Source organism: Trachymyrmex cornetzi, unplaced genomic scaffold, assembly GCF_001594075.2.
Source record: "Trachymyrmex cornetzi isolate Tcor2-1 unplaced genomic scaffold, Tcor1.1 scaffold47, whole genome shotgun sequence".
NCBI lineage: Eukaryota > Metazoa > Arthropoda > Insecta > Hymenoptera > Formicidae > Trachymyrmex > Trachymyrmex cornetzi.
Window position 1 is genome coordinate 867,889 of NW_017299509.1, and position 15,392 is coordinate 883,280.

Here is a 15,392-nt window from a genome sequence, read left to right on the forward strand (position 1 = left end):
AAAAAAAAAAAAGTATAGGTACATTGAAAAAAGAGTTTAGTAATTAGCTAGCAAATGTTTAGTGAAATAATGTCAATAAAATGTTTGATTAATATAATAAAAAATTATTTCACTAAATATTTATTTTCAATGTAGAATGAAAAATTGGCGGACGATTTCGTTTGTCGAATGACAGTCGAGAAAAGAAGAGTATTATTCAAACGTCGATATCATATATTGTCACACAACAAGCATTAATCAGAGTGTACCAATTGAATGTTAATGACGTCTATTTATTAAAAAACAGATGCAGAGATAAGGCGACTTGATTCGCAATTTTCGTACGAGCGTATATAGAAATACCGCGGCGAACGGACGTGATATTTGCTGCGTCACGTTACGTGCAACTTTAACGAATCGTATTCGCCCGTGCATTAGCACTAATCACCATTTGCATCAACAAAATGCGGTATATAAAAAGCGGCAATAATAGAATTGCATTAATTCGTGTTGATAATTCCAAAATCAATTTCAAGAAACATCTGAATAGATTTCTTCGTTCTATATAATCTACATCAAATTAAAAATGTTAGTCATGTTTTTCGCATTAAATATTCATAATACATGTATAATTAAGTACATAATATGTAATAATAAAAAATAATTATATATATATATATGTGTGTGTATTCCCGAAACGATCGATAATCCTCAATAATTAATTAAAATTCCGATAACTAAGTTAATTAAGTCACATCAAAATTTCCATTAAAATAATATTAATTTAAAACACTCCAAAACGTCATGTCTCCTAACCAATTCAAACCACCAAGAGCTTAATTTAGTAGGTCCGTGAATATTCAATCAGTAACGTCATAATTAAAGCCGTACTTCAATTTCGCTAATTATAAGCAAGAATCCATTACGACTTGTCGAAATATAGTTCCTACTAATTAAATTACATTATCCGTTACCGGATACGGCCAGGCGAGGATCAATTAAACGTTTCTTGGCCGCATTTTGAGACGAGGTTTGTCGCATCTCACAGATCGTCTCACAGAAATTAATTTATCGGGCAGGCCATAAATCGGCAACTATAAGTATCGCATATTATCGAGAACGATATCTAAATTGACAACTAAGACTTTCTCTCTTTTAACTCCAAAAACAACGTTCGTTAAACCGACAGCCACTCGATTCTTCACGTCTCTCTTTCTCTTCAAATCTATCACAGGTTTGATTCAGGGCGTTTTTGGAATCCCTTCGCGTTCACCGCATCGAGTGCCGTTCACTCTCGCCCAGCAGACGGCAACCTCGGCGACGACGAAGACGACGTGGTGATAAAAATTTAACCAGGTAAAACAGCGCCGTACCGCAGAAACGCTCTCGTATATAATTTCGTATTCTCGCGTTTGCGTTCGCTGATGAAAGTCTTGCAATTACGACACGAGACTTCAAGGAGCGCGATGCACCTGCTCTCACCTCTGTCAATCGCATTGCCTGTAAAATTTCAGCAAACGCTATTTACGTTAACACAGTTTGTTAATACTACTTGATGCTATCTGAAATATTAATCACCAAGCCATCTCGCCGTATTTACCTCCTCCCTCGTGAAATAAATACGTTAATTCGAACGAAATCGAAGGCAGGCTTTAAATAGTGAATTATTTCCGTGAAAATATGCGTCGGGGGCTCTCTCTAGCTCTCTCTCTCTCCGTTAATCAACGCTGATTTAATTCCCGATTTCAAGTGTGCAATTAAATAATGTTATCACACGTACCACACGCATATCGAACACGTCGCACGTGGCGCGCGTCGCACGTGGCGAAGTTAATTTATTAAATTTATTAAACGAACTTTCCAGGATTCGATAACACAGTTCTGTTCATATAACGAAAGCGAGAGACGATCTGTGGCTCATACGCGCAGATATAAATTGGATGGTTTAGGAAACCGTCAAGATCATCACGTCAACAATCGAGTAAATGTTGAGTAAAAAGGCAGAGAAAAAGAAAAGAAATATTTTCGAACGACAGATGTCTGAAGGTGAAGAGGATTATTTATCAAATGCCAAGATTCATGCCCGTCTCTGCCAATGTAGAACTTTGATCGAGTTCAAGTGTGATTCTTCATTTTTTTCTTCTTATTTTTAGAATTACTAGAAAAAAAGATGAAGAGTGTTAATTGAACGAAGATTGAAATTAAACAATACTGGATAATAAGGCGTCAAAGAAATAAATCAAAATAAGTGAATAATGCAAGCGTATATACATGAACACAGGATGGATGAAAAACTTAGAATTAGGTAAAACTACATTGACAGAAATGGTCATGAAACCGGCGGAATCTCGGCTCGGGTTTCGCCGGACGTCGAGTTCGTGCTCGCGACGCGAGAAAAGCAGAAGGATCAGAAGGGCGGAAACATCGCGGCCAGCCGGCGACATCGCAAGAACCGTATCTGCCGGAATAACGCCGGTACGTGAAGGATACGGAGACGATTGGATTTGGAGGATATATGCTCACCCGCTCTCGAAGATGTCCTCGACGTTCGATCGTCAATCCGCCTTCTCTTCGTCCTTCGTTCGTTGTTGCTCTTTCTTTCTGCCCGATCGCGACGCTGCACCGCTCGCGCATTCGAATCGGCAGCGAACCGATCGTTTGTACTACTCCGAGACGCGCTATCGGCCAACTATCGCGAGCGAAAAAGTGCTTTGGCACCGTCGCGACAGATACCGCCATTTTCCGGACGCGCACCGCGCGCGCCGCGGACCATGTGTCGCCATCTTGGTAGTAAAAGGGGAAAAGAGATGATTCTACGTGTAACATCTATCGATGTTCTAGATTACTGTAAAATCTGAAGAATATAATTTTATTGTAATTATTTGTTAAATGTAAACCAACTGATAACCAAGAGTATGAACACGGTGTTGTTGTGTCAGTGCATCATACTATTAATATTAATATCTATAATTTGTTTTATTAATTTGTTATATTTTCTTCTTTCTATCACTTCCCTCAATGCGTTAAATTTAAATTTAAATAAATATATATACTTCAATTATATAATTACATATATGTGTAATATTGTATAATATAATATGTATCTTATTCTGTTCCAGAAAATTTAAAAGTTATATACAATATTAAGTACAGTGTTGGCTAAAATTATTAAACACCTTATATTAATCATTATTTAAAGTTTTAGCTCAAAATTTGATTTATAGTATTTGTCGTAAATTGTCATTTAATTAAAAAATCCTTTTAATTTATGTATAATGCCATAACAATACAGGTAACAGCTGAATTCCAGACGAATGACAAAAATATAATTAGTGCCTAGTATTTTTGGCGAAGGCTGTACATGATATACTTATAAATGCGACCATCGATTAATATTCATATTCAAATTGATTGATAATTGTTGTTTCAATATATTTATGAATTTTTACAGTAATTAATAATTAACTCATAGAATATATATTTTACATATATATGTTAATAGAGTATTTTGTCAACGAATTCATATTCAACAGATAAAAATACGTCAAAAACAACTACTCGTATTTGCGTTGCAAAAAAAGATCAAATTTTGACTGTGTTATCTCTAATTGTTCAAAGAATGATAACGAATGATTACAATGTAACGAAACAAGGTATTCACTTGTGACCTTTTCGTACAAATAACCGCATGCAATGATGATGCAACTGATCATGTTCCGATATACATACACTGCCAGTACTGAAAATTTACGGTACATGTAACATGAACTAGATTTTCAATATTATAGCGTTGTATATCGAAATATAGCTTATTTTATGATAGCAACATATTATATGTCGTAAGAACAATTTCCATTTACAATAATTTATTGTTAATAGATATTCAAAATAATCAATGCTTTATAATTAATAAATTTTATTAATATAAAATATACATATATATACTTTATTATATAAAAATATGTATCATACCAAATATAATATTTCTTGCATTTTATTAAACTAGTACATACATCACACGCGATATGTGAGTTGCCATTGCATATTGTATGCTATATGCTATTAATAAAAAAAATATTTAAGTAAATCAAACTATTGTTACTACTTTATATCAACCAAATTGTTTGCATTCTGAAAAAAATTATATTATTTTAGTAAATTACAATTTTTTTTGTAATTAAAAAAAATTTGTCACAAAATTATGGTAATAAAATTCAACAGTTAATTAATGCAATTGAGCTGTAATTACTAGATACAAATATATATCTAAATACAACTCGCGCAATTTCTATAACTGCAATACGAATCTTTTATAGTTACTATTGTTTTAAGAAATAATAAGTAATGATTCAATATACGCCGAATGATTTTCGTAATCATGTAAGTATCAGATTTTTAATAATTTAAAAAAAAAATGTATGAATTAAAAAATTAAAAGATTGAAAATGGTAATTCCTATAGAAATTCTCTTCAAAAATCTCTTTTTATCTTCTAATTTTTAAAATATAAGTATCCATTTTTAAACAACGCAAATGCATTATATTAAGTACTGAGTAGACTAACAATAAGCGTTAGATGTTTAAGTGGGGATGGCATGATAAAAGCGTCAATGAGTCGGTGAAAACTGCATTTGGATAGTGACATTAATGTAGTATTGTTTTAGTATATTTTTATTTTATTATTACTGCTCGAGTACTATGATATTTCTAAGTGTTGTATTAATAACTTTAGTATGTGTTGCTATAATATATTACATTCGGAATTATTATCGTCTAACATACGTAACTGGAAATGAAAACATTCTGCCAGGTCCGAAAAAATATATGACAAAGTATCTTCATGGAAATCCTGACGGTAAGAACACACACAATAATATGCTTAACTTATTAAAAAAATAACTTTTTTAAATTAGCATAAGAAGGAAAGAAAAAGAATTTTCAAGACATTAAAGATTGTGATAAAATACTTTTAGTTTAATATAATAATTAAAGATGGAGTCAAATTTTATATCAACAAATTTTAGTTTATTTAATACTCGATCATTATTTTATTAGACTACTTCATGAAAATTCTCTCTCTCATGAATACTTTTTACTATCTGCAAAAATTTAATACAGTTAAACACATAACAAATAATACTGAAAACAATGTCAGAATGTAAGTGAAATGTTATAGCGAATTCGCTGTTAAACGCATTCTAGTACGCATTAGCAGTCCATACTAAAGCCGTTGTAAACTAATTTAATTTTTAAGTATAAAATGTAAATATTTTTTAATTATAAAATACAGATTTTACTTAACAGCACAATAAAATGTATTGAGAATTTTATGGTTTAATCCGTTTTTATATTTATATTAAACAATATTTTTATGTCAATTTATGTACAACTTTATAGTATGTATTCAATCGAATTCGCCATTAGATATAACAATAGCAATAAATTATTTTTGTTGTTTTATTTATGAAAATATTGAAATAAAAGGAAATCGAAGACTAAATAACTTAAGAAATATTTTATATTAGGGCTGTACATATTATTGCATGTATCACATTATATACTATAGGCTAGATATCAAACTGCTTCTCGATGAAGTAGACTGCAACGTTCACAAAACGTTGACGTTCCAAGAATAGATATAGACACGGAGATAACTCATAGCTTCTATATATTATACACCATAAAAGAATACATTAAAATATAAATATTTTATTTAAAAAAATATAAGATACATTTTCATTTTGTAGAATATTTATTTTTTTATAACTGCGTGGAACGATTCCTGACTGAACAAATTAATAGCTAATTGTTGTCAAGCGTAAAATTCCATTAGAATTGATAACAAAGTCATTTGTTAAGCTTGTGTTTTTTAAGCAAAACCTGCATACATAATTAGATAGCAAATTGGCATCAAAAATCGAAAAAAGCTTTGATTGGGTTTGGTTTTAATTGATTTTTTTTGCCGTCAATTTGTTATCAGATCGTCAGTAAACTTTGCACAATTTTGCCGATAATTCGATCTCATGTTGTGTTAGCAGATTTTATTATGTATAAGGTATATCTGCCGCCAATTTATTAACATTAATAAATATAACAGAATTTGCATCAAATTTAGTGACAAAATTTGTTTTTAATGGACTACTTTAGCTAACTGGGTGGGTACTTCAAACAGTCTTAAATATAAGAATACTAAGAATGCCAGTGATAATTTTTTATTTTCCATAATAATATACAGACAAATAACATTATAAAAATATATTTCGAAGATATAAAAAAATACAAATAGATATAATTAATTTTTAGAGTTACTAAATATGTTATGTATACTTGGAAAGTATTTTTCATCCCCATTCCAATTATTGAAAAGGCCATTTGTTGTAATATACGAACCAAATCAAATAAAGGTAAATGAATATCGTTTTTGTTTTATTAACACATGTATTAATTATTTATTAACAAATGTACGCAAGCAACATATACAGGGTGTCCCAAAATTCGAGGACAATATTGGTCTTCAATAATTTTTTACTCAAGTATTATCAACTTTACAGAAAAACAGCAAGAAACAAAAATTGTTTATTTTCTTCTCATAGAGCTCTAAGAATTTTTTCAGAATTTTTTATTAACTTTTCAGTACTGCAGTTCCTAATTGGGAAATTGCGAAAATTGCGAAAATTACAATAGGACTTTTCGACTTAATTTTTCACGAAGTTTCACGCTGTAATAATATTGTCCTTGAATTTCGGGACACCCAGTATATATAACAAAAATATTAATAATACATGTATGACTTTGCAGACTGTCCTAAAAAGCCGACATTGCTTAGACAAAAATATAATATTCTATAAATTTACAGAAGAAATATTTGGCACAAAATTATTAACAGCTCCTGGTAAAGTATATTTGGAAGGATAAAACTGTTAAATTTACGTAATAAAGTGGAAGCATGTTATAACTATTTTATAATCGTTTATATATCATGAGCTTTATGTTATATTATGGACGACCTTGTTTTCAAACTTGTTTTTGTACTTTAATATTTATGCTTTTACTCTATGATATTTTAATATTTGCATTTTAATAATAATGGAAATCATTTGAAGAGAGAGAGAGCAGCTTCTCTTATTAAAATTTTTTAATATTGTTAGTTAATCATTTTGCTCTTTACTATATGTATTATAATAGAAAAATACTTCTTATTTTAGAATCTATATGGAATCAAAATCGAAAAAGAATAATTCCAAGCTTTAGTCTGAATATGTTGCAAGGATTTTTTAATACATTCGTTGAAGAATCTTTAATATTGACAAACAAATTAGAAAAAGTTAGAATAAATGAAAACGAGATTATCTTCCTTGAACATATAGCAACATGTGCTTTGGACATTGCATGTAGTAAGAACATATAATTTGTTTTACTTCTAAATTATCTACATGTTGTTAAGACCTATTCATGAAAAGCATTCATGTTTGTTCTCATTCCCGTTTCATCTGGATTTAGTTTCAAACGAACAATTAGCACCATAAAAATTTGAAAAATTGGAAGTTTTATGATAAATTAATGATAACTGCTAATTTATTTTATTAATTATACATACTATAAATATCAGCAGCTTAAAAAAATGTTTTAAAGAATACTTATCCAAGGATATGCAAATTTTACAAAAACAAAACCAAAAACTTATTTGAATTATTTGTAATCATCACCTGTATGAAGTTCATTAATGGGTATCTATTAATGGTTATTTTAATTACTATAAATTTGTTATTACTCTAGCTCTAGATATTTTAATGAGATTTGTAAAATGTTATAAGAAACCTATATCAGAGTATATGATGTAGTAGTCAAAATTATAATGTTAGTTATGTATTAATTAAAAAACAATTAGTTAAAATAATAGGATAATCTAATTTATGCGGATAACAACTTTTATTATTTTCTCAATTATATATTTTCATCTACTTTGTACCAATTTATTAAATTTTTTTTATAAATTAATATTTTAAACAACTAGCTTTCTTTTCATGTCTACAGGCACTATAATTGGCACCAAAATGGAATCGAATAAAAAAGATCAATATTTCAAAACAGTTGTGAGGTATGTTGTTTCTCACTTAATAATCACGATTGATAACAAATTTTTTCTATATATAAATATATATGTATATACACACACACCTATAATATAACTTAAATATAGAATTTTACTTTAAAAGAAACTTGTTTCAGATTGAAAGAAATTTTTAGATATAGAATGTATTATGTATGGAATGAGTCTTGGTTTGACAAAATTATATTTAATTTTACTACCTTGGGACGGGAACAACAAAAGACTTCAAAGTTGATGCATTCTCTTATTAATGAGGTATTGAATAAATTTTTTAATATCAGCTGTCTTTATAATGTTTTACTTACTTTTCATCACAAGTTTTTATACAGATAATACAGCAACAACTGCATGAATTAAATAAACTACGTAAAACTGAGACGAAACCTGATACAAGTAATAAATCATAATTTCTTAACATAGAAACTATGTAGAATATTTATTAACGCAAGATTGAGAAAGTAATTGACTATTTCCACAATCTCTCTTTTTCTTTATTTAATATAGATAAAACGTTTTTCAACGTTCTAATGGAAGCATCTCATAAAAAAAACTTCACACAAGAAATGATACGTGATAACGTAATTACAATGATTACACTGGTATGCTAATTCAATATACAGACATATTCTTAAATAAATAATATTCTAATAGAACATTTAATTCTATTCTTTTACCAGACCAGTGATAAAATTACTATTACGATAAATTTTGTTATCTATATGTTAGCAAATTTCCCAGAAATACAAGTATGTATTCACTGCAAGATCATTAAATTTAGTACATAAGTTATAAATGATACAATTTTAAATTTCGAAAGATATTAATAATAATAATAATAATAACAACATATCGTCTTTTAACTTACATCACTTGTAAGATGGTTCCTAATATTGCCTTAATTAAATTATTATGTTGATGTACAGATTTATTGTAAATATAAATTGAATTTTATTTGTATATATAAATGTTTTAAAGATTATTTAAATTTGCAATAGATAGCCGCCGCAAAACTTATTATTCTAAACGTTTTAAGTATACGTCAATAATGAATGTGCGCGCGAGTGCAATATATTCTACTTCGGATAAAATTATAATAAATTTATGCAAATGTATACATTATTCAATATTATCAACGCTTCGATTATTCTCAAAACATTAATTTATAAATATATTTATAATAAATTACAATATATGAAATATAACATATAATATTATATCAATATAAAGCGATATATATTTCATTTAATTTTATAAAGGAAAAAGTATATAAAGAATTGATGACAATTTATGGTACGAAAACGCCAATATCTACTCCAGTTAAATATGACGATTTACAACATATGCGTTATTTGGACCAAGTTATCGAAGAAACGTTGAGACTTTTTCCTACTACACCTATAATTGGCCGACGACTAACTAAAGACGTAAAAATAGGTATGTTTATTTTTATAACAATCAAATATTAGCAACGATTTTTAATACAACAAAATTTCATTACATATAATAAATAAATTCAGAAATGTAAATAATAAAACATCAATCATATGCGAATAATTAATTATTGATTATTGATATTTTATTAGCTAATAGTTTTTTATTTAAGATTATCTTAAATAGTCTGGAGATGTTTTAAATTAATACGAGACTAATAAATAAGCTAATATTCAATAAAATATAAAGCAAATTGTATTACTTATTATTAATACATTTCTATTCCATACTAATGTTTAAATACGCTTTAGGAAATTTTATTTTACCAAAAAATACTAGTATTATAATAGTACTTATGTTGATGAACCGACAAGAACAATATTGGCCAAATCCATTGAAATTTGATCCAGATAGGTTTTTGCCAGAAAGAGTAAAGGATTGTCCTTCAGATTCCTTTTATCACATCCCTTTTAGTGATGGACCAAGGAATTGTATAGGTAGGTATGAATAAATACAATTGTATTGTAAAATTAATTTACCTATAATCAGGGTTGCGCAGTAACGCGTTATTGTAACATCATTGCCGTTACAATTATTTCTTAATAACGAATTGATAACGACGTGATATTTTTTATTAATAATGGTAATAATAACACGATTAATTTTTTGTGACGGTGACGAATATAATTGTTACTATTTATTTTGTTATGCACGTACACGTGTGTATGAAATATGCACAAATAAGTTTTAAAGAAGAGAGTATGTTTGAAGAGGAAACCGGGGCATCATGAGCCACAGGGTACCATCATTGATTGTTTAACATAATCTAGAATGTTTAAATTAATACTACTGGTACAATACGATTGTTACTTTGTTACTCATACTTTTTATGTAGGTGGTAATGATTAAATTCTATTGTATCGACAAGCATCGATCATTAATGGTTTTTGTGATGCAATAGTAACTTTTTAACCGCATAAAAATGTTTTAGTATTGTTTTTAATAGTAGAATAAGATACATGTATGAAAATTAGGTGCAAGTTTTTGCGCATTTTTTCTTATCTACATTACAAGTAATAATTTAACGTTTATTTTTTATCGTTTTCTATTAAATGTATAATTAAATGTATAATTGGGGTATCATGGGTCATATATTAAATATTCGTGATAAAACGGGACAATACAGAAAGTATTTACTAAATATACTTATTAAATTTTAAAATATACATTATGCTTTAATTATTTAAAAAAAATGATACAAAAATTTTTATATTGATTTTTTATTTGATGTACTTTTAAGAGTTTGAATTTTTGTGATTCATAATGCCCCGGTCTCCCCTATATTTCATATTGAACTAATCGATTAGACAATTGAATGCTATTACTTTAAAAAAAGATTATATTAGTAAGAAAGTAATCGAAATTGTATCAACTTGGTACTTTTTGAGTAAAAATAATGTTTACTTTTACAATAAGTAATCAGTAATGATAACATTATTTTTTGAAAGTAATTTTTTCAATCTTGCACATAATTAACTTGCAGGTACAAAATACGCAATGATTTCTATAAAAGTTATTCTAGCTACTTTAATACGAACATTCGTTTTCAAAGTAGATAAAAGTATTCAGATACGCAATATAAAATTAAAAACGGACATAACATTATCTACTATTGAACCTTTAAAGATCAGGATTAACAAACGAGATCTCCAATAAAGTAATCTGAATATTAGATAAAAGAAAACACTTTTGCAGAAAATGTTCGCATGTATTACGGTTAATATTAATGTAACTTAATTTCTAATCTTATTTTTTACTGTATTTTAATGTATAATATAATTGCAAAGAAATAAAATATTCAAACAAAATCTTTGAAGATTTATTGTAATTTAATTTATATTTGTCCGCAATTGACGAGCATTGCTTCTTCTGATTGATTGTATTATTGAGGGTATATTACTGAAATTTGTGATCTTATTTTTCCTTTCATTTCGTAATTTCCTGTTATTTTCAGGAAGTCCATACCTGCGATCACACAACTATGTGAGGAAAAGGAAAATCCTCAAATCAAAGAATGAAATCATTTATCAATCTCTTGAATTATATCAATTTCGAATTTTATCAATCTCTTCGGATTCGAGTTTGATTGTAAATTTTGTTGACGTCTCTACAGTCTTTGAGATTTAAAATATCAGCTGATTTTATAATAAACAAAAGTAATTCATTAACGTTTCTATGTATATTGAATAGTTTAGAATAGATCCTACTTCTGTTAAAGTAAAATGTTGCAAATTGCTGTTATTAAGATATCATTGTTATTAAAGTTATTTCCAGCGGTATGACGAATAAAAATAAGTAAAAAAAATAAGTAAAAAAATAAGTTAAAAAAAACAAAACAAAAATTTAAAAAAGAAAGAGTTTGAAAATTTATCGTTGCATTCTGAAATAAGATGTATAAATATGGAAATTAATATTTTTAAATTAAAAATGAATACTTTTATTTTATTACAAATTTATAATTGTTAAATTTTATTATAAATTTAATATTTAAATTTAATTAATTTTAAGTTTAAATGTCTCCAATCTTAATTTAAAAATATTCATTTTAATCGATTTGTTTTTTACAGCATGATTGTACATTATATGGTATATACATATTCATACTGGTGTCTATGCACGTGTTATGTAACTTCCTCGCTTTTTTCAAGAAAACATATGATTTCTATAGACGATAACGAAATAATTGCAAATTTGTAAAAATTGCAGCAAATAAGAATCTAACCATAATAATTAAAATAATTTGATTTTGAGCAACACCGTCAAAGTTGATACAATAAATAAGAGTTAAACAATAATCGTACCTTTAATTTTCTCTAACGTTTTCTGGCTCATAATCGATCGCGAACTAACTGGATATGATACATTTACAGTACAAAAATGGATTTACTGTGATGATATATTAAAAGACGATAAAAATAATTTATAAATATGAAATAATTTATAAAATAATAAGATGACGATTTAAACACGTACCTTCGTTCACACAATCATGCTTAGTGCATAATTCTTGGTTTGTCTCAAACAATTGTTACTTGAAGCCCCAAACATGTACGTAAGAATACAATGCGGCTATCGCAAGAAAGTTCTATAAAAAATTTTTTAAGAAATTAAAATCAAACATTTTGAGTTTTTCCCAAAATAAAATTTTATTTTAACGCATATTTATTTCAGTTTCTTATATTATTTTTATCTTACTTTATTATTATTATTATATTATTATTTTATTCTCTTTATTTTCTTTATTTTTTTAGATAATTTAAAATTTTCGTAATCCTCAAATTCCATCTTAAAACTATTTTTCTAAGATTTTATCATATTTTTAAACATGTTAATTCCTTATAATAATTCTTCAATAGAATATATTTATCAATAATTAAACTTCATATTTAATATACAAATTTTGTTTTTTATATAAATGTTTTTATTATTTTACATACCTTATTGTATAATACTTAATAATATTTAATACTAAAGGTACGTAACAATCTTTTCAAATAAAACTTTTATTTCAAGGAAGTTTTCCTAAAAGAGGAAAAGACTTTACTTTATACATCAAATGTATATTTCTTCTTTTAAATAGTACACAGTCATCACGAGCACACATAAATAAAAAAAACATCTATAGCAAAAACTTGGTGGAAAAAATACATGCGAGTACTCATAATAATTCCAAGTTAAACAAACTACTCTCGGTTCTTTCCTTGCTCTTATTCTGATATATTTTAAGTCAAGGCCTCTCGAACTAGCGCAGCCTAAAATATTCCGGATTTTTTCCGTTTAATTTCATCTTATACAATTTACAAATATTGCGAAGCGTACGATATCGGTGAAAACATTATACAAGCATAAAGACCACGTGTGCTTATTAAACTGTACGCTTTCTTGGAAAGCTCATGTTCTCATAAGAAACATACGTTTTTATATTTTTTATCAATCTCATTACAATGAGAATATATAATTTCGGAATGCGATAAAGAAATTCAACAATATTAATTACTTTAATATAAAAATCTTCTCTTATCAGGCTTGCAATTCAAGCTTTCGTCTATCAGGTTATCCAATGATAAAAGATTTGTACGAATATGTACATATAATCCAATCGTAGAATTTTCGTTTGCTATATACATATTATAGAACACGCAATCTTCTTATCAAATAATACGGAAGAATGCGCTTAGATCCGTTTAGAAATGTGCGCCAAGAGATATGTAATTAATGAGATTTAATTATTAAATTATATTATTACGCCCCTATACGTACAATTTACGTATTTAATCATTCACATGTCTCAAATTATTTTTACAGTTTACTCATAAATGTTTGTATTGAATAATCATTACGGTGACTGTAGATTATGTAGGAAGACAGAAAATTGTAATTAAACAATCCGACAAAGAAAAGTTGACTAGTGTACAAAATTATCTGTAAATTTTATTTGTAAAGCATTTACAATGCTTTTCTGTATTATCATTATTATTAATTAAACATTTAAGAGTAAACAACAAAAAATAATTTAGATGCATACAAGATGTGTACAGATATATAAGTTATCAATGAAGTATATAATTATTATCTAATCACAACTCAGAAATGTTTAATATAATGAAAATCAAAACAAACTTAACAGAAGATCGTATTAAAATTTTCTATCATATAATAATCTTCATTCATCATTCGTGTGTACTTAACACTACATCAAAGTAAAATAATAATATAAAAAAACGTTGAAGTATAAAACTTAGGACTATAGAGTATATTTACTGTGCGTACCGTTACATTGCAGAACACAAGATACCGATATATGAGTGTCATATTTTTCCCTTAATAATGAAATATATGAATCGTGTGTGCTGCTATATGTGCGCGTATGCGTATAAACACATACGTATAAATTTTATATATTTAAAGCATATCTCCGTCATGTAAGTATGATACTACAAATATGGTTTACGAACTTAGGAATGCGTATTAATTAATGTAAATATCTCAAAATACGAATATTTAATTATTCGTATTCTAACCCTCGTATTCAGATACCGGATTCGTTTGGATTCATTCTTGTAAACTATGCCAGAAATACATTTGTAGTGTAACAGATACAAGAAATATTCTGTTTGTTCTTGTTCTAAAATAGAATAAATATTGTTTACATGATTTATATTTTAATTTCTCTTAAATCATAATATACTAATACTATTTTTGAGAAAAAATTGTCAACACATATACTTATTCAGAATCGTGTAAAAGTGAAATTATATAAGTCCGGATAAATCCGATATCTATAATTGATCATCAGGCACACTACTGTTCTAAAATTAACCTATCTATATTTCGCTTTAAAATAAGTGTGTATATATACACATTAAAAATCCATTAAAATATATTTAAGTATGTATATAAAAAATTTATGATATGCGTAATGGAATAAATAAACATGTATACGCGCATGCACGTAACTTAAAACACGTAAACAAAGAACTGAGTATTTTGTTATAGTAAAAACTAATTATTTTGTAATAATTACTTGAAGGTATGTTTAGAAGTATGGATCACTTATTAATGTCACGTAGTTATTTTTTTCGAAGAAAGGAAACGATGTCATAAATATTGCTAAGAAAATGATGGCGAATTCTTCTAACTATCTTCTCTCAGTCTCTCTATTGTATTAGAATATCTAAGTACTATTATATTTTTGTTCAACAGTCCACGTTTCAATAAACAGAAGTTTTAAATAATATTCTAAAAAGATTTAATCTTGTAAACATTTCGGTCTAAAAAAATTTTAGCGCAAATAAGATTTAATCAAAATAATA

General features: G+C 27.3%; 2 protein-coding genes across 3 annotated transcripts in view; one reads left to right on the top strand and one right to left on the bottom strand.

Moving 5' to 3' along the window:
• LOC108765091 (dystroglycan) overlaps window positions 1-2,683 on the bottom strand; it is a 67,375-nt gene extending 64,692 nt beyond the window's left edge. The window contains exon 1 of the mRNA XM_018513621.1: window positions 2,503-2,683. The gene's annotated coding sequence lies outside the window, so the exon portion shown is untranslated. The remainder of the gene's footprint in view (window positions 1-2,502) is intronic.
• Window positions 2,684-4,623: 1,940 nt separating this feature from the next.
• LOC108765027 (cytochrome P450 4V2) lies at window positions 4,624-11,240 on the top strand. Of its 2 annotated transcripts, XM_018513489.1 has the most exons (12): window positions 4,624-4,833; window positions 6,282-6,382; window positions 6,777-6,870; window positions 7,184-7,372; window positions 8,013-8,076; window positions 8,208-8,343; window positions 8,418-8,481; window positions 8,593-8,687; window positions 8,766-8,834; window positions 9,345-9,522; window positions 9,831-10,016; window positions 11,063-11,240. In XM_018513489.1, exons 1-12 carry the CDS (start codon window positions 4,677-4,679, stop codon window positions 11,233-11,235), a joined length of 1,506 nt encoding a protein of 501 aa, XP_018368991.1. In that variant the 5' UTR covers window positions 4,624-4,676; the 3' UTR covers window positions 11,236-11,240. The 2 variants fall into 2 exon arrangements, with proteins under 2 accessions (XP_018368991.1, XP_018368992.1); XM_018513490.1 differs by lacking the exons at window positions 8,418-8,481; window positions 8,593-8,687; window positions 8,766-8,834.
• The last annotated feature ends 4,152 nt before the right edge of the window (window positions 11,241-15,392 follow it).